This window comes from Pollicipes pollicipes, unplaced genomic scaffold (assembly GCF_011947565.3).
Source record: "Pollicipes pollicipes isolate AB1234 unplaced genomic scaffold, Ppol_2.1 Scaffold_5724;HRSCAF=6776_pilon_pilon_pilon, whole genome shotgun sequence".
NCBI classification, from domain to species: domain Eukaryota; kingdom Metazoa; phylum Arthropoda; class Thecostraca; order Pollicipedomorpha; family Pollicipedidae; genus Pollicipes; species Pollicipes pollicipes.
Genome location: NW_023596746.1, coordinates 440,238 through 468,013, shown reverse-complemented (window position 1 = coordinate 468,013; position 27,776 = coordinate 440,238). Strand labels below are relative to the sequence as shown.

The following is a 27,776-nucleotide window of genomic DNA, read 5'->3' as shown; positions in this document are numbered from 1 at the left end:
ATCTGGGCGGGCGGAGAGGACCGCCCAGTTGGCCGGGGACCGACCTGTTGAGTGCAGCCTCCGGCAGCGGTCGCGGCGGAAGGGGGCTGACGTTAGGCCTGTGTCGCCCTCCCACAGGTATGTCTAGGGCTAAGATCGGATTAAATGGTCTTCATGACGTCGCAAGATATTCGTGGTATATAGTAATTGTATGTGGTGTACCAAGCGCGGGTTAACTGGGACATAGTGCTCTCTTGTCCCAGATTTTGATATGAACTTTTTCAAAGGCTATATGGTACCATCAATATTTTTTGAATTTTTTCTGGATCTGACAAGTGGTTTTGAGATACTGCCTCTACAACTTTAAAACTTGACGACGCGAGGGTATGACTGACTTGTGTGTTCCATTAACTAGCGCAATGATACAAATGATGCATATTCATCACACAAAAGCTCGTGGTCCGTAAGTTATGACACATGCTTTGTGCTCAATATTCCCTAAAATGATCTCGTGACGTTGTGATCTTGAGTCGCGAGGCCTGCTTCGATCTCATCGGGGTACAATTTATGGTTTTAGTGGCTAAAAGGTAAAAAGATAATTGGTCTTTGAGCTGGGTACACACAAAATGATAGACCTCATTAAATGCTGCATTTATTTGTTTTTTATGTCATATTATTGCGAATAAGCCACCTTTGCCGAAGGAGGTTCGGCTTTGACGCGGGAAGAATTAACACGCACTCGGGTGGAGGTGAATTTGACTGCCTTACTAAAAAAAAAATTCCGAAATAATTTCCGAACGGCGCAACGGTGCCGCATCACACTTTGCATAGTTGTAGCCAATTAAACAGTTAATTTGTGTATAAGGCATCAAATTACTTTTGTTAAGTAGCTGACCTATGACAGGTCAAAGTCAGGCCATGGTTGTCAGCGAAAGCAATTCCTAGGACATAGGTCAATCTGATATGGCAACGGAGTTCTAAACGAAGCCACGCATCTTTGAGACGGTATTGTTTACGAATGAAAAATCGAATTTAGGATTAAGACTAATTCATTAGCCTTGATTCAGGTATAAATTTTAGGTCGAGGTCAAAGCCAAATTGTTTGGCCATGTTGTGTTTCTATAGGCTTTTGCTGTGTGGGCTAGTCTTTGACGCTCATTTCAAATTTCTTGGTTAAAGGGAAGCAAGAGAATGCTTTACATGAGTTGCATAAAGATGAAGAAAGGTCACTGACCGAGAATGACCTCGATCAATCGTTTGTTTTTAGTGAAATACCGCCTAACGTAATCCTTGACGCTTAATGAAATTCAAAAATTAGCATAATGTCGCAGATTCATCGTCACCTGGACATTTTGAAGATCAAATAAAGCCAATGACCTGAAATTCACACCAGCGGCCCTTTGCTTCTGAGAAATGCACGGGGAAAGGGTGGTTGTATAAAAAGTCTGGGGGAAATTCGTACACCGATCTGAAATTTGACTTTGTTTGACTTTGTTTGACCTCGTTTGACTTTATCTCACCTTGTTGGCTAATATGTGACCAGCAGGCCGTGACCTTGGGGCCTAAACATTTGACTAAGTGAATTCAAACCCACGCCTATCAAACATCTAAATGTCTTGTTTCCAAGTTGGTGTCTTTGAAATGAAACAAAAACAAATTTGTGTTTTTGCTGTCAATTAAGGGCATAGGCAGCCTGTGTGCTGAAATTCATGACTACGACAAGACTGGTGCATCCCAAAAACAAGCTCTCTTGCTTTTGAGATCTCCGTGGTCAAACTGGCCCTCATCGGTCGCAAAATGACTACCGACGTCGGAGAGCGCTTAAAGTACATTAATAAAAGCGAACTTGTTTTTGTATGAAAAGAAATTGGAATAGTTCCCGAATAATTGTAAGAAGGGTGAAATCTTGAAGTCGACAACCGTATTCGTCTTGCTGTGTGTGATATCTGTACGCGTGCATTCACTCATCCTTCACGCCTTTTCCTCCGGTTCCGTTCGAGCGTGCCGGCGTCTCTATCGCCGATCGACTCGTAGTGGTCGTATGGACATGTGACTTGCGCGCATGCGTTTTCGACGTGGATGATTTCGGAGATCATTCCCCTCTAGGGGTGTTGACTTGCGCTCTTTTTTTTAAGGTGTTCCCACTCTCCCATACGGAGTTGGGCTTATGTAATATTGACTGGCCCCTCCAATATGTTAACACGCGCTCGAGTGGCCGGTCGAATACCCTTCACTCGAGTGGGGGGTCAATAGGACCCCCACCCACGCGGGTGGGGGTCAACATGGCCCCCTGAGATCTTAAAAAGTATGACAGCTAGAGATACTAAATTCACGAAGCGTATTAACCTGTACATGAACTTACTTGCGTCAAGTTTGAGATTTTTAGGTCATGATCTTCTGGTCTTCTGGTTAAAAAGGGTCAAAAAAGGTCAAACTCCAAGGTGGTGTTTAAAGCGTCCCCAGAACCTAGATGCCCGGTCTAAGCAGAAGGCCACTGATGCTCATTTAAGGTCATTAACCTTGTCTGAGCTCTTGAGGGTTATGGTGACCAAATCTTCCAAGACTGCTTGGAGTTTGGGATTTGAACAAGCGTCAAAGACTGCGCTAGGCAATGCGCTCCTAAAAGCAATACATTGACCTGGGCAATTTTAAGTTAGTTACCTATTTAACCTCTCAGAATTCTGTTGAACGTGTATAATGCGGTTCCTCTCATCAATAGATTCGCAATGAGCACCAGAAATTAGCACGCACAGTATAATTAATAGCTCTAGAGTAACAAGACAGGTTCGTTTTCGCCGTGGTTCGACCTTCATACCTGCCTTAGGTCAATTCCATTCCTTCATTCATTTGTTGTGTTGCCTAAGAGGCTACCTCACAGGTGCATGGCTTCGTCTAAGACTTTGTTGCATTATGTTGAACGATTTCTCAGAAATTGTATTCGTCGAATCCATGGCCTAACTTTAACTCGTTGTAGGTCAGTGACTTTACACTTAACATCTAAATTTGTACTGCCTAAGAATCCTCTATTCAATTATCTACAGTTATGCAATATTTGACACGGCTACGATGAGTCGTTCGGAAACCATTCCGGAAAAAACCTATAAGGGGAGAGGTTAAATTGGCCCCGCTCACCCGGGCGCGTGTTGAGCTGGAACGCTACACATCTTTAGCGAGACGTGAGATGCCACAGTGAGCGGCGAGCGGGCATGTACGGTTTATTTTATGCTATGCCACTCAAATAAAAAGCTGCCTCACCACTTTTTTATTGTGGTTTGCTAAAACGAGGTGGGCTAAGTCCTTTGACAAACACAAACCTTGGGCATTTTCGTTGTCTGTCCCAGCTGCCCCCCCCCCCAAAAAAAAGGACGTGCACAAAGTTTTACACTTTTGCTCCCCTTCATCCAGTGCTGATCTTTTTACGGTCATGCATCTATCGAATAACCAAAGCAAACAGTGCCGCACTGGTTCGTTTTATCATGATATGTGGTGGGTGTCACCTGAGACGGCGCCGCTAACGGGGGGGGGGGGGGGGCGACGGGGTCGTGACAACATCACAGCTCTTGAATAAAATAAAAAAGGGATCGGATATCGTGCGCTTTATACCTGACCTTGCTGTAAATGAACATCAGCATGTAACTTCCCAATGTGTCTTAAGTAACACCAAAGTAAGGCATGGGGCCGCCGGAGTAGGGAATTGAGCAGGGTCCAAAACCCCCAACTCTCTGAAAAATAACAAAAAAGTAACAAAAAATAAATGATAAAAGGGTGAACGATAGCACTTCCGATTGGGAACCCGTGGCCTTCGGTGTCCCAGAAGAATCACTCTTGGTTCCTCTCCTTTTCACTTGTTAGCAATGTTCCGTGCGTAATTGAATCCGGCTGCCTTTTGTGTGCCAATGTCGCACAAATGTTCACTACAATTACGTCCCCAGCTCATGGCCTGCTGCTGCAAAATGAGCTCGATCATCTAGTAACGTGGTTAATCAGGTGGGAGCTGAACTTCAACACTTTAAGATGTGAAACACTCATGATGACCCTCAAGCGTGCTCCCGTACAGACCAAGTATTTTATCGATAGCAGTGAGCTTTAACATGAGTAAAAAAATTAAGAATCACAGCGCAACGTTGGGTACCAAACTACGTAACGCTGAATACCAAACCATGTTGTAAAATGCTGGGGATTTCATTAGCTTCCCTCGATCGAGCCCCTATCTTCTGACATTGCTGGCGGAAAGTTTGGATTTCTCCGATGCCGCGCGACTGTCAGATTCAGGATTTGTTTCGGGAAGTCACTTTGGTGAGCGGTCGCCACAGGCACCCCGGGGAACGCTCCGATCACCCCAGGCGGGAAAATATCGGGAAACGGTCCGGAAAAGGCTGGTTATCCAAACCAAGTGGTCACCCATTCAGGGCTGATCACTGGCGTCCCCCAACCGAAAAACTGAGGAACGGTTGGGATATTACGATTAGCATTGAACCGGAACTGCTGGCTGGGCGTTTCCTCATCCCGCCTGAACGGGCGCCGAAACGGCCGCCTGCCAACTGCAGTGAGCAGCACCCCCGCCTGCCACTTACACGGCAGCACGGCATCTGGCGCGCCGAAACCGCCACCTGCCAACTGCAGTGAGCAGCACCCCCGCCTGCCACTTACACGGCAGCACGGCATCTGGCTCGATAATGGCAATGTTGAGATGTTCGGTCGCCTCTGGAAGTGCCGGTGGCGCCAGACGACGGCTTCAGATGACCTACACATGGCTTAAGAGGCCCGAAACGCGCCGCTGAACGCCGTTGAACGAAACCATTCAATAGCGCATGACCAATGGAATAAGTCATAAGGAAAATGCTCATGAAAAGTACCCATGACAAATAATAATGGGGAAAATTATGCTAAAGTCGTGACAAAAAATGAGACATGGAGCACAAAATGCAAGGCACGCACCTACAGTTCTGTAGTTCGTTCAGGACACGTCACATCCAGCAACGACTCGACAGCAACGATGATCTTGATTTTCTTGACGCAGACATGGGTGTGGTGGAAGGGGCCTAGTTAGACAATGGTCTAATTACCACGCACCACGCGTCCATTATGATTTCGGGATTCTGTGTTGCATGAGTCCATAGTTTGTATGCGTCCTTGCCGCATGCTGTCACATATGTCAAAACGCTGGGGAGAACCACCGCATCCGGACTTTAGCATGGATCCCTGAACAACTAAACAAATGCGCCCACCAGGGCTGTGGACTTCAGGGTGCGGGACGAAATCTGCCGTCCAAAGGCAAAAGGCCTAAGCGCTAACAAGTTAGCTGTCTAGGAGGAACATTTTTAAGCTTCGCCGAGTTTAATATGGTCTAAGATACTTCTAAAATTGGGAATATGCTGAATGCAAATTACTGAAAAATTTGACATTGTATCACAAGATGCAGCCAACTGATAGGCATTGCGTCTTCTAAATCACTCCATTTTTCGAGAAGATCTTAGACCTTTTTACCTTTGGGCGGCAAAAATGACAGCGCAGCCGCCCCGGGAGGGCGAACAGCGTACGTAATAAACGCCACCGCGACCGCTCATAAAATGTCACGATTTAACCCGCGCCATGTCGAGGGTCTGAGACAACCGAGCCCTGCCGGGCGGTAATTCTGATAGATGCAGTTAACACCTATGTTAACACTTTAGGACGGATAATGAGGGAACGAAATAAGCGTTAAGACTGTAGGAAATCTTTTCCGACCATTTCTGTTTGACAAAAAGGGTTGGTCAAATCAGGTCATCGTTCAAAATTGATCTACGAGTACCCGACAAGAACAATGTTATTTCACAGTGTTTCTGACTTTATTTTATTAGGTGTAGCTCTGGGAAAAAGTATTTTATACACCAAAACACTTCAGCCTGACCTAAAGGTCAGCAGAGGTCAACTCAGGTCGAATGTGTAAGCCATTCAAATGAAAAAAATTAAGTGCTTGCCGAGTCTCTATGACCAGTGTAATGTTTTTTCTTTGGTCAGAAATAGTGCGTCGCACATCTACAGGTACTCAAGATCGCATGGCCGTCGTATGCACTATACACGGTCCCTTAAACACTTTTTTCTACGCCGTTACCCAAGAACAGGTAACCGGGAGTGCCCCTCCCTCAATCCCAGCGACGCAGTAAACCGTACGTTAACACCAGAAAACATAAAATCAAGTCGCGGCACTGCCAGCTAGGAAGATGAAACAAACTTTAAAAAAAAAAACAGGCGAGGAGGTGGAGCAGACCCGAGGGAATTGCGTTATGTGAGAGGTAGGGAAAAATCATAGATGAAAAGGCTTAAAGTAGTCATTAGCCAAAATCAGCTAATGACAGCCCGCTACAACCGCCCAATAATCTACAACCACTCAATTCCCCGTGTTAGTAAGGGTTATACAGTCACAAATCGGAGGGGGCAATTACCTGGTCATTTTTGTGCTGGGTTTTGGGCTGGATTTCCAGGGAGTCCACCCAGCTAAGCAGAGCTTGTTGCTGGGAGAACTCCCGGAGCCAGCGCCATGAATTTGGGTATATGTGCATGACTTTATATCAGAAATTGATTATGAAACATGGAGGTCAAATATGAAGTGCATTGGATATGTACAGCACAAGGATGGCAATGTCTTCAAATATGTTTGTTACGTTAATATATGTTCACGAAATGCTTGCGGATGATGTTCTTAACGATGGTTTTCGATACAGGAATATCAGCTATTCTTGGAAAATATGGAACCATAATGTCGTTCCACAGCTTAGGGCCAAGGCAGGATGCTGTAAATGGCACTTGGCAATGTATTTGCACCAGATTGGGAACAGGCACGTTGGCGCATGAAATTATGCGTCATCAGCATCAGAAACGCGATTAAGAGATGGCTACACACGTCGCACTTGTTCACCCAGTCTCTCCGCTACAAACAACACAGGTCAATGACTTTTGATGGCCTCATATGACTGCATGTTTTCACGTGGCGTATTGTGTGCTCATCATGTACTGGAACGATATCATAGCACGCTTTCAGTGGAATATTTTAATTGTGCGTACAAAGTTACCCTACGAAGCTGCCTATATTGAGCCCGGCATGTGATGTGCAGAAGGCATCCACTGACGTAGATCATGACCTGGAGCAAGGTTATGTGCTCTGTGGTCATATGATGGCTTTGTATGTGGATAAGTCCTCTTTTCTCACATACAAACGCCAAAATGGCACAGAATATGTCATATATGCAGGTAGCTTTTTGAGGGCAGCGTAGGTGGCGATGGCCTTTGGTAAGTGTCCTCCGAAGCCTGGAGCTATTTCTGAGGACTGTCTTAATGTTTTATCATCAACGCACTGTTCCGTTCTGCTCTGAAAGCCCTTGTTGTAAGGAAATGATGCCTACGCTATTCGTTCTGCGTTTGGCTGCCTTGCTTATTGAGCGTGCGCTGGGGGCTTCCGGTCCGTGAAGCTTTTTGGGTACCCGTTCCCGCAGAATGTGTGGGTTAGATTATTTATTTCTCTCTTTTTAGGTGCGTCATCACCGCTTACGGTTTTTGGGCGATGCTGAAGGCAATGTCGATGACTTTTTTATGTCTGGGCGGTGGGACTGGAAGTTCAGGTAGGAACCGCCTGATTTTGGTTTCCGTTATATTGATCCGAGGTGATAGTCTGAACAATTATTGTATGCGGGCTTTTAATACCTCGTCTCAATGCTTCCGTAAAACTTCAGCATATTTACAGCCTGTTGATCGAAACATTGCGGCCCGCTTTCCCAAAAAGCTCGAAGACTTTCACCATGGTCAAAATAGTAGGACATTTACGTCCGGAAAACTAGAGGTGCGGGGGTTTGATTCTCTGCGGTGCCCGCCTTTCCTGCAAAATGAGAGGCAGGCGCCGCCATAAAGCCTCAACCGCCGAATGCGTCGTGAATCTCCAGTAAAAACAACAAGCTTGCAAATCGAAACATGTGTAGACCGTTAGTGTTCCTAACAGCCACCGCTTTGATTCATACTACTAGAGGCGCGTAGCTCCAGTTTCTTCCCTGGCCTTATTAACACACGCCCGGGTGGCGGGCTAGATACCCTTCGCTCGGGTGGGGGTGGGTTGAGGGGGCAATTTGGCCCCCTGAGACCTCTGGAACTAAGAAAGCTAGATACACCAAATTTGTACGCTGTGTTGACCTGCGCGTTAACTCATTTCGTTCAAAGTTTGAGGTTTCTTAGGTCATGACCTTCAGGTCAAATAAGGTCAAACAAGGTAGAATTCTAGTTTGGTCTCCAAAGTGCCTCCAGAACCTTAGATAACTGTTTCTGAGCGAAAGGTCACAAGCTCATTTAAGGTCAGTAACTTTGCTTGACCTTTTGAAGGTCATGGTGACCAAATCATACAGGACTGCTCTGAGTTTTGCACTTGAATAAGTGACAAAGATTACGCTGGGCAGTATGCTCCTAAAAAAAATGTCGACCTGGGTCATCTTAGGTCAATGACATATTCTTACCTCTTACAAGTCAATGAAATATGTATAACGCGGTTCCTGCAATCGATAAATTCGAAATGAGCACCAGAAACTATCTCATACAGCAAACCCTAGAGTAATAAAGCAGGCTAATTTTGACCCTGGTCTGACCTCCATATCTGACCTTAGGTCAACTTTATTTGCTCATTTAATACTTGAGCTGCCCAAGAAAGTATTTTAGACGTATGGCTTCGTCAAACACGCCGTTGTTGCATCAGATTGAACGATTCTCTAGAAATTGCCTTCGCTGAAACCATGACCTGACTCTAGCCTGCCATAGGTCAACGACCTTACAAAGTATGTCTATTTTTTATATGAAACGATTCGCCATCCAATTGTCTACAGCAATGCAAAATTTGGCGCGGCTACGCTACGCCGTTCGGAAACCATTCCGGAAAAAACTTTCGGGGGGGGGGGGGTCAATTTGACCCCTCACCGGAGCGTGTGTTAACAAATACGAAACGGACCTATGCAAGAACCTCGTAGAAAGAAGGCCAAACCTGCCCTGTGTTGAACTTACTCGGTCGACTAAAGAAATGTATTTGTGAAAAAACCAAAAACGACAAAAGTTACGTCATTACCTCCATGTAATGCACTTTCGAGGGAAATAGAGCAGTTGTATATTTAAACCGCTATTATAAGGCATAAAAACTTAAATAGAAGCTCCCTGAATCCCCGAATTTAAAGAATTATGGGGGCTACATCTCAAAAACCGTCGGTGGGGTCGATGTGCCAATCACAGGGATGGGTTCAGGGCGCCAAATAACCGCATGGATGAGTTAATATGAAAATCAGAAACACCAAACATGAAGATGTTTTTCACCTTTTGGTGGTTGATCTATGGTGAAATTCTCTGACTAATAAGCCTGTGTCAAAATACTCTTTGCTGTACCTTTTCACTTTGTTCCTTTCAATGTGAAATACTTGTGTTGTGATCACCAGTGTGATGAAGGGAGTTTCTGACAGAACCTCGTCCTCATTGGCGAATGGTGAGCAGATCGTTGGAAAACTGAGGCTGCCACCTCACTTGCCAGTGAAGAGCGACTGTAGTAAACAGATTTGTGCAAGACGGCGATGCATTAATCTCACCTTGTCCCCGTTCGGCATTCAAACACTCGCGAGCGGGGAGTGGCGGTCAGGACAGGGAGGAAGGGGTGTACGTTTTCACTGCAGGTTGAGCCAGCTGTCTATGTGGCGGTTTAAACAAAATGGGTACATCTAAAGGCCCGACCTGACTATATGCCCGTTCCCCCCCCCCCCCCGCGCGCTAATCGCTCCCCCCCGACACCGAACAGCTGAACAGCGCAGTGCAAATGCAAACGACGTCAGCTCTAAGGCACCATGCCTGGTAAAAGCTCCAGATCTCGGAAGCCATGTGCCCCTGGAGCCGTATTCACGCTCCTGTATCCGATTGCCATTCGGTCTGCGTAATGCCAGCCAAACCCTCCAACGATTCACGGATGAAGTGCTGCATGGAGTGCCAGGGACATTTGTCTACTTGGACGACATTTTGGTTGCCAGCAACTCGGAGCATGAATATCTCAAACACCTTCAAATGGTCCTCGAACGACTCGACAAGTTCGGGCTGGTCATTAATGAAAAGAAATGTGTGTTCGGGACCGGGAAAGCTCAGTTCCTTGGCCATGAAGTCACTGAGCTCGGCATCGTCCCCCCTCCCCCCCCCCCCCCACCGTTCCAGACAAACTACCTGCGGTGTAGGATTTCTCGTAACCAACTACGGAGAAGCAGCTCCGGCGTTTCACCGGAGTGGTGGCGTATTATCATCGTTTTATGCCCGACGCCGCAGCTATACTGGCCCTACTCACCAGTCTGCTCAGGAAGAAAGCTTCGAAGAGCCACCGCCCCATCATCTGGTCCGCCGACGCTGGGCAAGTGTTTCGTCCGGTTAAGCAGCAGTTGGCGCAGGCTACCCTACGCCGGGTGCACTCCTAAGTCTGCAGGTCGACGCTTCAGACACTGGCGTCGGAGCGGTTCTCCAGCAGTTCGTGGCTAGCAGTTGGAAGCCGCTGTCGTTCTTCTCGAAGAGCCTCAAGCCGACGGAGACTCGGTGCAGCACCTTCGGCCGAGCACTCCTTGCCGTGTACCTGGCGATCCGGCACTTCGGGCACAGCGTCGATGGTCGGAACTCTGCCGTCTTCACGGATCACAAGTCCCTGGTGTCCGCGATCGGGTCAAACTCTGACCGTTACTCGCCCAGGGAGATCCGGCACCTCGACTTCATCGGGCATGGCTCCACTGACGTCAGGCACGAACCAGGGAAGGAGAACACTGTGGCTGACACACTTTCACGGAAGATCGCCATGCTGCAGGCACCGCGGCCCCCGCTGGGCACACAAGAACTCGCCTCCCAGCGTTTTGTGTGGCCTTCTATGCGCCGAGACATCGAGGAGTGGACATGAGCGTGCACCTCGTGTCAACGGGCGAAGATTCATCGGCACACACGGGCACCAACACATGGCTTCACGCTACCGGACGCTCGATTTGACGCCGTCCACATCGACATTGTCGGCCCACTGCCCCCGTCGGATGGTCACACGTACCTCCTTACGTGCATCGACCGGTTCACCCGCTGGGTGGAAGCTATCCCTGTTGCGGACATCCGGGCGGTCACCATCGCCCGCGCCTTCGTCGCCGGCTGGGTGGCTCGGTTTGGAGTGCCGGCACAGGTCACCACCGAATGCGGTGCCCAGTTTGAGTCCGCTCTGTGGTAGCAACTGTCGGCGCCTCTTGGCTGCACTAGGCATCGCACCACCAGCTACCACCCGCAGAGTAACGGCGTGGTGGAGAGGTTCCATCGACAGCTGAGGACAGCTCTGCGGGCGGCAGATGCGGCCACTTGTTGGACCGATCTCCTACCACTGGTTCTGCTGGGCGTGCATTCAGTTCTAAAAGAGGATCTGGGTTGCACGTCTGCGGAGCTCGTTTACGGTACAACACTCCGGCTCCCAGGGGAGTTCCTCAGTCACCAACCCTGCAAGGTACCGCTGGACCCGGCGTCGTAAGTCGACCTCCTCCGGCGAGCCATGGGGCAACTCCGCCCGGTGCAGCCACGCCAGCAGTCATCGAAGAACGCTTTCATTTCCGAAGAACTCCCGGACTGCACCCATGTTTTCGTCCGGAGAGACGAAAAACAGCCTGACGCTCACCGCTAGAGCCGCCCTACGACAGCCCATTCCACGTGTGCAGGCGGTCATCTAAAACAGTGACCATCCGCCACAAGGACAAAGAGGAAGTTGTCTCTGTCGCCCGCATCAAGGCAGTTTTTCTGGATCCACTACCGATCTACGAGACGCCATCCGGGCCAGCCCCGCCCGCCGGCTGCACACGCGGTTCTGTAGGTGGCCCGCGGCTGCTGCTGTTCCCGTCGCCAGAGCGGCAAACTCAGGACGCTACCTCGTGCGTGCCCTGCGCGGGACGGGATGCGTCCGGATCTCCCCGGACGCCAGCCGCCGCGGCGCATTGAACCCCAGCGCTCCCCACCAACTGAGGACGGTACTGAGCACCCAGCTCGTCCGGCCGTCTGTACGCGCTACGGCCGCGAAGTGGTGCCCCAGTGCGTTGCGGCGCTCGACATATCACCTTCCGATTGTGACATGTCCGGGAGGGGTGGTGTAGCAGCACGGGGTCAACACCTCGTTGTGTGGGTCACCAATAGGTGGCGCTGACGGGTGTTGTTGTGTGTATGACATTGTGCGTCGTGTGAGAACTGTGTGTCTCCATGGTTTCGCTGCACTGTTAGTGCTGGGTAATGATATGAGTGACATGCCTACTACAGAACGGTTGCTAGTATAGCTGTTGTTTGGTCGCTAATGGCGTATTGACTACCATAACTAGGCAGATGTTTGCTGCTGTCAAATGGTGTATTCGAACCGATCCGTACCGATAATAGATGGTGTGCAACCTGACAGCGCAGTGTTCTTTACCATTCGCGATACGTCCCCCTCCGGACGCGCTTCCTGTCTGTCAGTCCGGGCCGGCATCACCTCGATGCCGGCACCGATGTTTCAAACCGGACCAGCACGACCGACGCAGCAGTACTAGTCCCGGCCACCCGGCCGCAACCAGCCGGTTGACAGCCCGAGTCCTGAGGTGCGGGTGATTACTCTAGAGTCGCACTGCACGGGGGCTGGGGTTGTCAACTGAAGAAAACAAAGCGCAACTACTGCCTCCTTTTCTTTTTCGTCGCCGAAGACGGGGACGTGCGCGACACTCCTGCCGTGGAGGGCACGGACATTACCGGGTTTGCATGAAATACGTCACAGACCCGTCACTTTCTAAATATAGACCTCAATTTCCGGACCTGTCTCATCAGCGACGGAGCAATATCGGACAGGTAACTCTGGTGTCGGTAAATTACCGGCCGCCGGGCGGGCTGACTGGCAGGCTGGAAATGAACTTACACCGACTGCTGACGAACGGGCCTCTTGCGTGGTGTCGTTACGTGACGCCCGGTATGCTTCGTCTGGCAAACACGGCGCCTAAGTAAACAGTTCGGTCGGCCAAGCGGAGCTCCGGAGTAGATCCAACACAGCGCTCCGGTTCCGTTTACCATCCGAAGTGGGCAGTGGTGCATTCAAACGGGGCTCCGGCTCTTGTGAAATGTTCGCGTGATGACCCTTCCCCTGTTAGGGCGTCGATACGACCCCCACCACATGAGATTTTCTGAGCATACCTCTCTGGCGTGTCATGCAATCACGCCCAATTTTTTGGTAGCCTCTGGGCATCCATTGCGTGTCTTTTGCCACCAAAATGTTCCAAGCGTTTTTGGCTTCTCAGTGACGATGTTTTTTAGGGAACGCTGCATGGCGATCCACGACCGGCGCGGCCCCGACTAGCTGATTTGTGCATGGCGTCGACCCACGTAACCTAAACACTCGATCTATTTGTGTTTCTTTTTTAACATGATACCGTGAGGCGTCCACAAAAACAGGAGCTTCACGTGATGTTAGGTGTGCGACTGGGCCAGTGGGATAATGTATCGCATATCATTTGGGACCGTATCCAGCCGACGGTACGCCACCGGCCAGCGCAACCGTGTCCCATCGGTTCAACGCAGGTAGCACAAATTTCGAAATTGACAGAAATCGTCGTATCGCGTGTCAGAAGTCGGATCACTGATGTCTAGTGGTGTTTACGACGAATCGCACCTGCCACTTTGCGACCCGGCAATATGGCTGTTGCGTTTCGACAAGACTAATCAATGGTGCACTCCACAGAACACACACATGCGCACTTTTGGACGATTTGGGACGGAGCACTCAAGTCACGGGGAAACATACACAAACTGACGCTGTTCCACACCCTCATCCACAACCAACGTCAACTGCCAACAAACGTCACTGCACTTCTACCTGACACACGAACACTTGCAACAGGACACCCACTACGCACTGCAAAGACACATCACCACCGAACAGAACCCCAACATACTAAGAATACTACATTCCATCAACTACGAGAAAATGGAACCAACTCCCGCTTGAGGTGTCACTTATATAGTCTTTTCGTTCCTTCAAACGGGGAGTATACCAGCGCTGCGGTGTGGCTGCGTCTCCGGTGTATCATAGTTTTGGATCCAGGCACGATAACATCCTACTAAATGTTAGCCTGAGATAAGGAGTATCAGAACTCAATGCTCACCTGTTCGAAATTCAAAGTCCAACAACACCTAGTCCCTCTTGCGTGTGGCTGTCCATATGAAGACCCTTGGCACGTTGTATTGAACTGCCCTCGCTATCATGAAATCAGAATTTTGATGGGACGCACAACAGATCGTATTATTCCAACTTTTTCCGAGCTCACTCACAACGAGCAACAAAGTATCTATTTCAGACGTAACGGCTTGCAAGATCGCACTGGGCACCAGATAGCAAAAAATTCAAGCATTTCTTTTCAGACCAAACGATTCGCCTAAAAACTTTCTGCTGGCGCGGGCAGCAGACGGGCCAATGTGTGGCGTTGCCGGGCCAGGCGTCCCCCGCCGGTCTGGGACGGCTAATGTGTAAACCGGAGTGGCGGCGGGCGCCTGGCCCGTCTCGGCTCACAGATCTGACTAGTGGGCGGTGTGTCGCGGGTTCCCTGGCGGCGATGACCATATCTTGTTATTGTTAGGAGAGGCGCCCAGATTGAAGCGTTCTGCTTATGCACCAGTCCACACGTCACATTATGTACTGCGTCATGTCCATCATCGAACAAAACATCAAACATCAAACCTGCGATCCTTCTTAAGGCGGGTGCTTAGAGGTGTCACTGGACATTTGGCAATCAAGGGTCATAATTCATGGCTAAAGCCGTGACAGAAGTGATTCGGCTGAGACGAGAACATGGAATCTCACTGGAGCTCGTACTCATGTCTTTGTTGCTCCTGACCACGCGCTGGCGGGCCCCTGGTCACGCACAAGCGCTGTTAGCTTCATCGGCGAAGTCATTCGCGTGGTGTGTATGCCACATATCCGATGGCAAATATTTAGACGTGTGAATGGACATTCAGCAGTCTGGGGGCGTGGTGTCGCAAGCCAACACAGTGTGGCTGGGGCAAAAGCATGTAACTCACTAGCGCACATGTTTATTCGAGTGTCCAGCTGGCCACGCGCTGCCGAGTGCGATGCATGAATCGGTTGTGTTAGCACGTGCCCCACCGCACCACCAAAATTTCGGGTAAGCAGCTGAAAGTAACAAAAGAACAGCTAGACTCGCTTCAAGTAAAATGGGGTCAGATAGGCCGCATCGCAGTCACAAAAGAATGTTTCCCAATAATCAAAGCACAAAACGATTGAAATTTTAGGACACGCAATTCTAAAAATGAACATATCAAAAACAGAACGTTGCGCACCGTGCAATGATGACTCTCTAATCTATGCCACTTTTTATAACGTCCGTTAGTCTTTCATGCACAAGCTACACCTCAAGAATCGCATCACCTCGTTAAATTTGGGACCGTGTCCGAAAATCAAACATCTAACATCAAAGTCAAACATCAAATATCAAACCACCCCGACACTCCACCGCGGTGCCGCAGTGGGGTGTCGCGGTACGTGCAAACGTACCCCGTTTGTGCACCACTGGAAACGTGCAATGCCCAAGTCGCCGGAACGCGCCGAAACGAGCATCGAAACTCGTGTCATAACCCGATTATCGGTGGCCACGAGACAGGATCGTGCATTCCAACTGGGAAAGGGACGGGCAATATGGCGGACGGTGCGTTGCCGGTGTCTCGATGGATCCGACAGTGTTCTACTGGGTGGGTGATTTTTATGTGGCACACGTACCAACACGGTGTGTCTAGTTAATATCGCTGTCGGCTCCGTCGCTGAGAGCTAGCGTCAATCATTAAAAAATGCAAAAAAAAAAACTCCGAATACAACATGCTGACGCCTAAGCGAATCAACCTATTATTATTATTATTGCATACATTGGCCAAATCCAGCGCGTGGCAGTTCTAACGCCGCGTCAGTACATGTCACATAGATAAAGACAGAACACGCAACAAATACAAATGGGACGCAACGCCAGCGATACACGTACGATGCTATAAAACATGGGCGACTAATGGTGCAATCAGCACCTGCACGTCATGGTCAGTTGGTCAAATTAGGTAAGTTCTCTGATGAAAGACATTGCTTTGCCCTCGAACTCATTAAAGTGTTTGCGCTGACGCGTGGCAGCAGGGAGGAGAGCTGACGCTTTGGAATAAGTGTATATATAATTAGAATAAGAATAATACAAATAAGGAATAAACTAACGAGCTAACTCCACGCCGCCACCACTCGATAGGGAAATGCCCTCTTCACACACTCTAAGCGAGGGTGTTTGACAGCGCTCGTCTGCAGTACAGTTTTGTCATGGGGGGTTTGTCTGCTATATATATATATATATATATATATATATATATATATATCCCCTAAATATCTATAGCTAAATATCCTCTCGAAATATTTCGGCATGCCACGCTAAATTTGATCGTAATCGCCCAAAACACCAACCACTGCCAAATTCTAGGCCTTCGTCGGCGCAACATGACGCTGCTATTTGTCATTTGGGGCGGGGGTTCACATTTGTATGTGGGTTTTGAACTGTAAAAACCGTCTTGAAGATCATTCGGCGCAGTTCACAGCCCTGTCCTTCTTAAGACTTAAGCCCCTTTAATGTCTGAACCACACGCCCGCGAAGATGTGCAGACTTTTGGGGACACTATTTCAAGGCCACTCAAGCATCCGTGACGCTGTAATAACGTTATTTAAATTAAGCCATTCTAACCAAGTGACGATCAAAGCCAATGAAAATATAATTGCGGAGTCGTTCATACCTTGTGTCGATGAGTGCGATTTCCAGATATAACAGCCGTCTATTAGGTCATAATCTAACCTGCCCAAGTTACGATGACGTAACCAAACAATGACGTATTGAGGAGACGTACAACAACAAAAATTGTGTTGTCTAGAGCAGTCTTTTCCACTTAAAAGTATGCCAATAGTTATAAGCGAGCTTACTGCATTATGTCTGATGCTTGCTTCAGCATCTCCAATTGTGGAGCATTCCCGTTAACAGCAAGCCAATGTCAGATGTTGCGATTGCCACTGATATATATATATATATATATATATATATATATATATATATATATATATGTTGATCTAAATATATATATATATATATATATATATATATATTCATAGATATATATGTTGATCAAAAAATATATATATATATACATGTATATATATCATGTCACAATTTCAACCGTTTTAAACTGGTGAAAATTTATGTGAGAAGCTTATTCCAAAACGGTCATCCCCAAAAATGTCATCCAACCGACGTCACGCACTAGGTTCTATGTTGTCACGTCGGCTCGGCTTTACAGAGTGATCAAGGCCATGTAATAAGATATGATCATCCGGGATTTTTTCGGCACTTACCCTTCACTTTTACAGTGACGTCACAAAGTTGCAGCCTGCCATCACCGCTCCTCCTGCCTGCATTATCTTCGCGTTTGCTACACCGGTGCACCTACTAGCAAATGCATCTGGTGATCGCCACAGGGCGCTTCAAGAAGTACTGTGAGGAAATATGAAAGGGGGATTTTTTGTCACGCTGGGTATATAAGAGCGAACATATGCCTAGGAACCGGGAGGCTGTGTGCCATGGCACTCCCACTTGCTGAGGATGCCAAATATTGAGTCTATGGCGATGCCTTGAAGTTGGCCAGCCTACAGCTCCTTAAATGCAGGCTGGCGAGCCTGCCTAAGGTCCAGCCACTGCCAAAGAAGGAACTGACCGGCACCAGGATCATCATCCGAGCTGTCGCGCTGAACCTCAACAATATACATCATGACGCGCCGGGTTGAACTGGTGTGTGGTGGAGGCAGTTTGAGACGACGGAAGTAGTGTGCAGCCTGGTAGAATATAGGACATTGCACATTGCATCAGCTATGACACGAAGCATCCGAAGGTCGTGGCGCGTGGCGTTAATCAAGAAAATATCTGCCACACCATGCAGCCAGTTCATCGAACACACGTATGACTCATAACTCACCGTATTGTTCTGAAACGATTCTTGCGCCCAGCATACACTTCATTGTGCATACCTGGCGAGGACACAAAGCAAACGGGAAGGGGGGGGGGGGCGGAGAACACAAGTATATATTTATCAGCTTGAATTTAGAGTTATGCGACATGACAACCTGTCTGAAACAACCCAAACGTTGATCTGCGAAGGAAACGTCCAGGCCTCAGACAGACGCACAAGCATGCAAGACAAAGAAGGCATGAGGATGCCCATTTAAGGTCACTTACGTATGCTCACATAAGCACAACAATGTTCACTTAACGCTGCCCACCTGATGCCGCACCTGTTTGGCTGCGAGCCTGGCAGCAGCCCGCTCAGCCCCAGCCTGATTAAGCCATCCGAGGCGCAGATGGATGCGCGTCGTCACCAGCTTCCGAGCAATTCGCTTGTCCAGCGCAGAACTTTCTCAGCAGGAGCTTTGTGAGGCGGTCAACGATACCAGTGTCTCGGTCGATGCTTCCGCCCATTACTAGCTGGAACACGATCTCGAAAGCCTCGACAACGCCCATCCAGGCCGGCAACGGTGCCATCAGACCACCTTGGCTAATCGCGTGTATCCAGCTGTCTGACACACGGCTGGGTGGTTCTTCTCGGGTCGACAGCCCCATACCTGGATCGAGGTGTTTGCACTTGGCCGCCACGAAGCCGGCAACGAGGGTCAGCGCCCTGTGCCCGATGTTGACCTCGTCCATCTTGTCGCCGAGGCGGAGGCCATTTTCGGTCCTCTCGCCGTCACAGCCACGGAGCTTGTCTTCGCCCGACCCGTTGACCTCGTCGACCTCGCCGAATTCGTTCAGGGCGGGCATTGGAGACATCGCAGCTGTTTGCTGGTAGGCTGTCTCCATGTCGTCCGCATGCCCTGCCATGTCCACCACAGCTGGATCTTAGATCTACGACACGACGAAATACAGTAATTTCTACGTACCTAGCAGGCGTATTAATCAGACCCTATTACAAGTCACCAGTGCTTTTTCTCATTGCAACAGCAAAACGTGTTAGACCCGGACATGCCCTTTCTTTCGTTGTCGCATGCTTGTTTTTATACACAGACACAGTTTTTTTGTGGTTCAGGGTGACAATCCGAGCGGGTAGCAGGGACGGTCAATGGCCGACGAGTACTGCACTGCCTGCACCATTCTGATATATACCGTTCCTGGCCATAACCACGGATTTGTCTGGATGGCCCCGTTTCATGGTCCCATTTCAGTGCATCGGCTACCCCAGGGTGTGCGGGAGGGGGGGGGGGGATGGCGGGGCGCCGCAATTTCTGTTTTCCGACGCAAAAATCACGAGATTAGCGCGGCCCTCCGAGTCCCCCCCCCCCCCTCCATTCGTCTCTGCTCGTGAGGTTGAAGATCTATGGTTTAGGCACAGCAGCAGGTTTTACCATGATATCTCGATATGCTATCCCGAACTTCGGTGACCAGGCAAATAGCCTTTGTTTGAAATCTCAGACACTAGCATGGACAGTGACACGAAGAGTCCAAAAAAGGTTCATTAGTAACGGGACTCGCATATAGGCGGGCGAACATGTACGGCACGCAGCTGAAAGAACTGTTTACGGCACCAAACCAGACCAATATTGGTAGCTCATTGATGCGCTAGGTACTGTACCTATTAGCGGTTGTGGGGTTTGTTAGTCAGTTCACAGTGCATAGATGTGTTGCCAATGGGGCTGGAATTCGCCCGTGCAAACTTGCCCTCCCCCGTCGCAAACCTCGACTACGCCCCTGACACTCACCCCCTTCGCCCGCGTAGCATAGATGGCTGTGCCACTTGTGTGGTTGTCAGGTCCCACTTTGTAAACAAGGTTATGGTTGGAAAGTCTCGTTTAAATCTCGTATTGTAGTCTACAAACTGAACAGAGCGGCATAGATTGTGCACGCATTGGACCGTGAATCGGGTTGAAAGATTTCTGCATAAAACAAGCCGTAATTTTCCTTTTAAGCACACGCATACTCATCTCGGCGTGCCGGCCATGTCCAGCTGCATAGAAAACACTGCACTTGGTCGAAGGCATGGTTAAACGTTGGGTGTGGGACTGGTCTTAACCAGATGGCCAGGATCAGTCATGATCTTGAAAATGAGCAGATCAGATTACCGCATTCTCCACATTTATAGTTAGCCCGAGAGCAACGGTGCACTCATGTTTTCAGGACAGTTGGATCGGTGTTTTATAAATGTAAAAAAACTTAAGTGCCTTTATTGTGCCGTTTAATATTCTTGCAAGAGGCCACCTCACAGGATGGCATCTTGCTGCCGAAAAACCGCCTTTGATGCCCACTCTCGCCGAACGCTCGCACACCGCTTGGAATATCTCCCATCCGCGACATGAAAACATGCGCCGAGGCCACATAACAATACAAACTTGATGCCACGTTGCACGATAATAGACAGGACCGACCACAGTACTTCTGCGTGACTTCTGCTTTCCAAGCGACGTCGACGACGTTGCCATGCAACGCTGCCGCTCAAGCCAGTGTGACTTTGTGACGTCACCGCCTCACGTTAAGGAGCCGCCCGCCCGACCAATTCCTCAAGCTGTGATGGTGGTCCCCTGCGAGTGTTTCTATTTCCTTGTTCATAAATTGGCCAGCGATCAGGAAAAACAATCGGCTAAAGATTGACCAATCACCCCATGCAGCGCGTGCTGTAGTAGACCTTGAGACTCCCGCACAAAGCGACAGAAAACCGAACAAAACTAAGTCAGCGGCAAATAAAGTGAAGGCTGATAATACGATGCACAAAGTCCCCAAAAAGCAATTCAGATTACCACAGAACAAGAGTTTGACAACTTCAGACCATGTGTGATAATTACGTTAGTTGTTCAGTGCATTAGCGAGGAAGATCAGTCACATAGATAAGACAGTAGTATTAGCCTTATTTCTCGAAAAAAACAGGCGGATAGAGACATAGTTAGGTTGATATTTCGGCAACATGCCAATCTCGAAACAATAACAGAAGTGAATTGAAAATTGCCTGCCGATGATCCTACTCGATTTTTGAGGTTTGGTTTGAAAGAGCAAGCCACAGTTTTTACCGGACACTAACATTAAGGGGGTTAAACAAAAAGCAATTGCAATGAGCTCAATATAATAGATAAGCTATACAAAGGGCAATCGCTCTTTGGTTGATTCCCTGAATGTCGGTGTCCTGTAAAAACTGTGGATTGCTCTTTCAAAACAAACCTGAAAAATCGAGTAGGATCACCGACAAGCAATTTTGAATTCACTTCTGCTGTTGTTTCGAGACAAGCATGTTGCCAAAATATCACCCTAACTATATCTTATTCTCCTGGTTTTTCTGAGGAATAAGGCAAATACTACTGTCTTTTCCATGCATGATAACCTTAAAATACACCACAAACAAGCGGTAAAGCTATGCAAATTGTGCATCATGTAATCCTCGCGTTCTAGGAAGAGCTAAAGCCACATCAGATTGTAAAGTAGTTGCAGCATCCACAGCCCACTCTTTTGGTTCAAGCACTCAGCTCCAAGGCCATGAAAGATGCACTTGACCATCACGACGCCCGGAAGCGCTGACAATGGTCCAGGCCGCTGTCGGCTGCCAATGCTCCCATGGCTAAGTCGGATCCCTGGGTTAAGGCATGTCACGCTGCGTGGCAGTGTCGGCTGCCAGTGCTCCCATGGCTAGGTCGGATCCCTGGGTCAAGGCATGTCACGCTGCGCGGCAGTGTCGGCTGCCAATGCTCCCATGGCTCAGTTGGATCCCTGGGGTCAAGGCATGTCACGCTGCGTGGCAGTGTCGGCTGCCAGTGCTTCCATGGCTCAGTCGGATCCCTGAGATCAAGGCATGTCACGCTGCGCGGCAGTGTCGGCTGCCAATGCTCCCATGGCTCAGTTGGATCCCTGGGTCAAGGCATGTCACGCTGCGCGGCAGTGTCGGCCGCCAGTGCTCCCATGGCTCAGTTGGATCCCTGGGTCAAGGCATGTCACGCTGCGCGGCAGCACAGACGCGCAGCGTCGGGGTCGGCTCAGAATCGCCTTCAGAGCGGCCGCGGCGCGCTGCTGGTGTCGCCAGCAACTGCTGCACCGTGGTGCTTCGGAGACCGTCGTGGATTCGGAGGGCGCAGCTGACGCGCTCGCCTTCCGACAGCCTCGGCAGGCGGCAGCACCATGAACGCCGAGGAATTCCGCAAAGCTGGCAAGGAGATGGTGGACTATGTAGCCGATTATTTGGAGAACATCCGCGAAAGGTGAGGAGCGGGTCATACGTATTGGGTTCATACGCGTTTTCACGGTCTTGGAATTATTGGAAGAGTTTGGAAAATGGCAGAGGCGCTCTGACTATCTCTAGCTTACAACTTCCATCTAACTTCTATATAACTTCTGTCTAACTTCCGGCTATTTCTCCAGCTGACGATCGGATCTCGTTTGTTATCAGACCCACCACCATAAAACGTACGTGCATCACAACACGCAGCGGATGTATTTTGTCACGCAGTGCGGTCCCGCGGTGGTACTTCACGTTATCCGACCGTTGATTTTCAACCGCAAATCAGATGTTTTACCTGCATGCAGCATGTCGTTCATGTAAGAATCCGAAACCACTTGATCGAGACGCGATAATAGCAATATCATTTCGATTGCGTTTGGGGACGATGTGACTGCTATAGTCATGCGTCCATGGCGGTGATAAACTGCGTGTGGTTAGTCAACCATGGGTTGGATTGTGCATGGTCATCGATCAAAGCAAACATGCTAGAAATTGGCCCCAAACGTTTTCAAGAGCTCCCGATACATACGAAAACTTTCTCCAAAAGATGACTTAGATTGTGCCATTCAAGACAGACCATTCAAAGGTGCGCCAGTCAATAACATTGGGACGCCGCAGCGGTAGTGGTTCGGTGTCGGCCAATCCCATCACGACAAACGCATCACGAGCTATCACCCCTAGTACACTACGACCGTTTTTTTCCAGAGGGCGTAAACAAACCCTGAACGTTTACCAGGCGTCCATGGCCGTTGTGGCTTGTGTGACCTACGTAATCTTCGTGACTGACACGAGTTGCTCGAGTGTTGTGAGCTGCACTACCCGTTGGCCTGCTGGGGTGACCTGCGTGACCAATGTGACTTGTATGACCCATCTGACCTGTGCGAACCGAGTGATTTACTGGGCCCGTATGACCTGTGCGACCTGTGTGACCTGTGTGATCTGTGTGACCTGTGTAACCTATGTGACCTGTGGCATGACCCTGTGCGGCAGGCGCGTGCTGCCGACCGTGCAGCCGGGCTACCTGCGTCAGCTGATCCCGGCGCAGGCGCCCGAGGAGCCTGACTCGTGGCAGCAGGTGCTGCAGGACGTGGAGCGCGTCATAATGCCGGGAGTCACGCACTGGAACTCGCCGCAGTTCCACGCCTACTTCCCCACCGGCAACTCGTACCCCGCCATCGTCGCCGACATGCTGTCCGACGCCATCGGCTGCATCGGCTTCACTTGGGTGCGTCGGACGGAGCGGTCTGCCGCCTCCAGTCGATAGGGCGGACCGCATCGGCTGGGTCCGCGGTCCAGCTGGACCAGGCGATAGCGCTTCGGGCTCCATGTTCCTCAGACGAAAGCACGGGCCCTGCTGTAGACCACTATGCTTGATGATGGGAATTAGCCTGAAGGTCACGCCGCTCATGTCGTGCTTGATGTTGCTGAATCGTCAATGGTTGCCTCGTAGACGCTAATATGTTGTTGATTATCCGTTTTAATAACCGTTACTTAGCTGCCTCCTGGGAATAGTTTATTTGAGAGAATATAGGAATACTTCATAGAGCCGTCGCTGGCTGGTGTCAAGCGGACAGGGTGGTTGGACCAGTTGCAGTGCTGCCTCATGAATATGATGGTCTGGAACGTATGTTATGAGTGCAGCGTAGGATGCTTTCCTGAATTAGTGATATTGTCTTAAATTCAAACGTTGTTTTAAACTGTTTCTTGGGATTCTTTGTGCTAATCACATGCCACTGAATGCTACACCATCAAGCCGCCAAACCGGGCAGACCGTCCCACAAGACGTCCCAGCCAGGGCCCCGCAACCGACGAGAGCTGACGGTGCAACGCCGCGATGGGAGGCGGCGGCTGCGGCGCCGCCAGCCACCTCATGCGGCGGCTCGCTCCTCCACAGATCGCCAGTCCGGCCTGCACCGAGCTGGAGGTAGCCATGATGGATTGGCTGGGCCAGGCGCTGCGACTGCCGGCGGCGTTCCTGGCCAGCGCCGGCCACGGCGGCGGCGGCGTCATTCAGGGCACAGCCAGCGAGGCCAGCCTGGTGGCGCTGCTCAGCGCGCGCGCGCGCGCCACCCGCCGCCTCAAGCAGAAGCACCCGGACTGGCTGGAGAGCGCCGTCGTCGGCCAGCTGGTGGCCTACTGCTCCGGTGAGCGGGCTCCTGCTCCGGATAGCTCGCTGCTGGGACGCAGCTGGATCTGGGAACCGCCGACGGCTGGTCTCAAACGGACAGGGTCGTGAGACCTGTTGCCGTTGCTGGGACGTAGCCGGATCTGGGAACCGCCGACGGCTGGTCTCAAATGGACAGCGTGGTGGGACTTGTTGCCGTTCTGCCCCTTTCGCGAATGTGATAGTCTGGAGCCATGATAGAATTACATCGCATGTTTAGTTAAATGTTGATTTGTTTTTTAATTGGAACATTTGTCATGCATAATCCATTAGGATTCTTTGGGCAAATTGCATCGGTAAAACGATTCGCGTAAACGGCTGCTATGGCCCGAATGCTCCTGTGCGGTCCTGCAAACCAACACAGTTTTTTGTTTTCTTTCTTTCTCAGACTTCCGATATCCTGATCGAGAGTGCAAGCACAGTGCGAATACGTGCGCGCTTGCAGCACCGGCATGACTTCATAACAGCAGTTGTCCACCATTGGCAGACCAGGCCCACTCGTCTGCAGAGAGGGCCGGACTGTTGGCCGGCGTGCGCATGCGCCAACTGCAGACCGACAACAACTTTTCGCTGCGCGGCGCGGCACTGCGACGGGCCATTGAGAAGGACAAGTCTATGGGGCTCGTGCCGTTCTTCGTAAGAACCCCGTTTCCGTGCTCTTCGTGCAACAGCTGGCTTTGAACATTGGTTTTGTGTGTTCGTATCATGCTTCGCACAACAATGCAGAAATGCAAAGATGCTCAAACCGCTTACACGTCTTTTCTTGCCTAAACAATTGATCACCTCTCATGGGCGTTCCTCACGCATGGGGTCCTCCTCGCGAACTGTCAAGTATCATGATATGTTCCAGCATTTCCCTTCCCACACAGCTCTACTGCCGATGTCTCTGAGCCAACTTATTCACATCAGTCAGCCGGTGCAGTGGTCTCTCCTCCCCCGACCCGTTCTCGGCATGTGCAGTCCTGCGCGGACTCCGTCAGCTGGCTCGCCCGGCGTGACGACGCCGTCAGCTGGCTCGCCCGGCGTGACGACGCCGCCAGCTGGCTCGCCCGGCGTGACGATGCCGTCAGCTGGCTCGCCCGGCGTGACGACGCCGCCAGCTGGCTCGCCCGGCGTGACGATGCCGTCAGCTGGCTCGCCCGGCGTGACGATGCCGTCAGCTGGCTCGCCCGGCGTGACGACGCCGCCAGCTGGCTCGCCCGGCGTGACGATGCCGTCAGCTGGCTCGCCCGGCGTGACGATGCCGTCAGCTGGCTCGCCCGGCGTGACGACACCGTCAGCTGGCTCGCCCGGCGTGACGATGCCGTCAGCTGCCTCGCCCGGCGTGACGATGCCGTCAGCTGGCTCGCCCGGCGTGACGACGGCGTGTGCTGGTCGAGCCACTGACCCCGTGACTCGCCGCCAGCTGTTGGCCACCCTGGGCACGACGCCGTCCTGCGCGTTCGACTGTCTGCCCGAGCTAGGCGCCGTGTGCGAGGCCGAGGGGCTCTGGATGCACGTGGACGCCGCGTACGCCGGCTCGGCCTTCATCTGCCCCGAGTTTCGGCCACTGCTCGACGGCGTGGGTCTGGCCGACTCCTTCAACTTCAACCCGCACAAGGTGAGCAGGGTGGGCGACATCCTTTGCAACAGGGGCGTCGCGCCCTGCAGAGATGTCTCCTAATGACGACCTGAAGCGGAGAACAGCGGGTGATGACGGCTTTAAGGCATGATACAGCTCGAGCGTCATTTCAATTCAGCTGTATCGTGAACTGCCAAAGCTGTGTCGTGACAGACAGATACGTGCATCCAGGGTCACGTGCTGATACAGACGTGGGCGACTCTTGCACACTCTTTTGACTGGGATCCCGCTTAGGCTCCTTAATACAAGTGATGCATAGACTTTCACGGTATGCTTTACTGGGTACGTACGAATTAATTTCAGTCCCTGTTAATAATTGCAGTGGATGCTAGTGAACTTTGACTGCTCGGCGATGTGGGTGAAACGAGCCAACGACTTGGTGGACGCTTTCAACGTCGACCCGCTGTACTTAAAACACGATAAACAAGGATTGGTGCCTGACTACAGGGTAAGTGCTGAAAACAGACGGATGCTCATATATCGACGCTTAAAATGGGAAGTCATCCTAAGATGCTTCCGCCGTTCTGCTGCGTCTGAGTTTGGACCGATGACGGGGTCGAAAATTTTCACTAATGTTGCAAGCTTTACAGCAGGTTTGAAAAGGTCAGATCCACCACATCCATCCATCGAGCCCATCCGTCTCCAAGAGCAAATGCATTTTGCGTGTCTCACATGTGTGGGCATTGGAATGGGAGCGTTTCTAACATGTGACTGACACTCATTCGCATCGGGTTCAAATACCATTACTCCAACGAAAGAGCACGCAACCAATGACTGTCGGTTTTCCCGCCGGATGGCAGCACTGGCAGATCCCGCTGGGCCGCCGTTTCCGCTCGCTGAAGCTGTGGTTCGTACTGCGAATGTTCGGGCTGAGCGGCCTGCGCGCCCACATCAGGCGTCATGTGGCGCTGGCCAAGCTGTTCGGCGAGCTGGTTGGCGCCGACCGCCGCTTCGAGGTCGTGACACCGGTCACTCTGGGCCTGGTCTGCTTCCGTCTCAAGGTCAGCACCGCCCAGGCGTTCTGTTGGAAACAGGGCCTTGCATCTAAACGGAAACGAGCTATTGTATGCATGTGGAATCGTTGGAGGGAACACATAACAGCCAGGTGATGTAAGTAGTTGCGTCAGCGTGCTTACCTAGAATGGTTTGCAGAACTTGAAAACAAGGCATGTTCAATGACGGCTTAAGAATATAGCGCGCTATTTCACTGATCGTTAACTCGCAAGGCCAAGATATTGGGCTGGGGTTATTGCCACCACCCTGTCCGTGGTTGATTAAATTTCAGTATGGGCCAGTCTTCACGGCCAATGTGAGCCAAGTCCCAAGCCGGCCCGGCACTGACACGTGACCTCGGCCTGCCCGCGGGGGCCTTCATCGCAACGAGACCGACCCGCTGCCCGCCCCCAGGCCAAGAACGAGGTGAACGAGGCGCTGCTGAAGCAGATCAACGACGCTGGTCGGATCCACATGGTGCCCTCGAAGCTGCGCCAGACGTACATCCTGCGGTTCGCCGTGTGCGCCAGCGCCACCGAAGAGAGCGACATCGAGCTGGCGTGGGGCGAGGTACGCGACCAGGCCACGCGGCTCGTCGGGCCGCCCGACCGCCTGTGAGCGGGACGCGGCGGAGTGGGGCGGGACAGGACGGACCGGACGCGGCGGAGTGGGACGGGACAGGACGCACCGGGACGCGATGGG

At 50.8% G+C, this 27,776-nt stretch overlaps 1 protein-coding gene across 1 annotated transcript; it reads left to right on the top strand.

Moving 5' to 3' along the window:
- On the top strand, positions 1–27,759 carry LOC119102213 (aromatic-L-amino-acid decarboxylase). The gene is made up of 9 exons (XM_037225573.1): positions 1–117; positions 22,177–22,276; positions 23,287–23,521; positions 24,191–24,440; positions 24,948–25,096; positions 25,866–26,060; positions 26,404–26,529; positions 26,882–27,082; positions 27,489–27,759. The coding sequence occupies exons 2-9, from the start codon at positions 22,197–22,199 to the stop codon at positions 27,690–27,692; spliced, it is 1,440 nt and encodes a 479-aa protein (XP_037081468.1). The 5' UTR covers positions 1–117; positions 22,177–22,196; the 3' UTR covers positions 27,693–27,759.
- Positions 27,760–27,776: the final 17 nt, after the last annotated feature.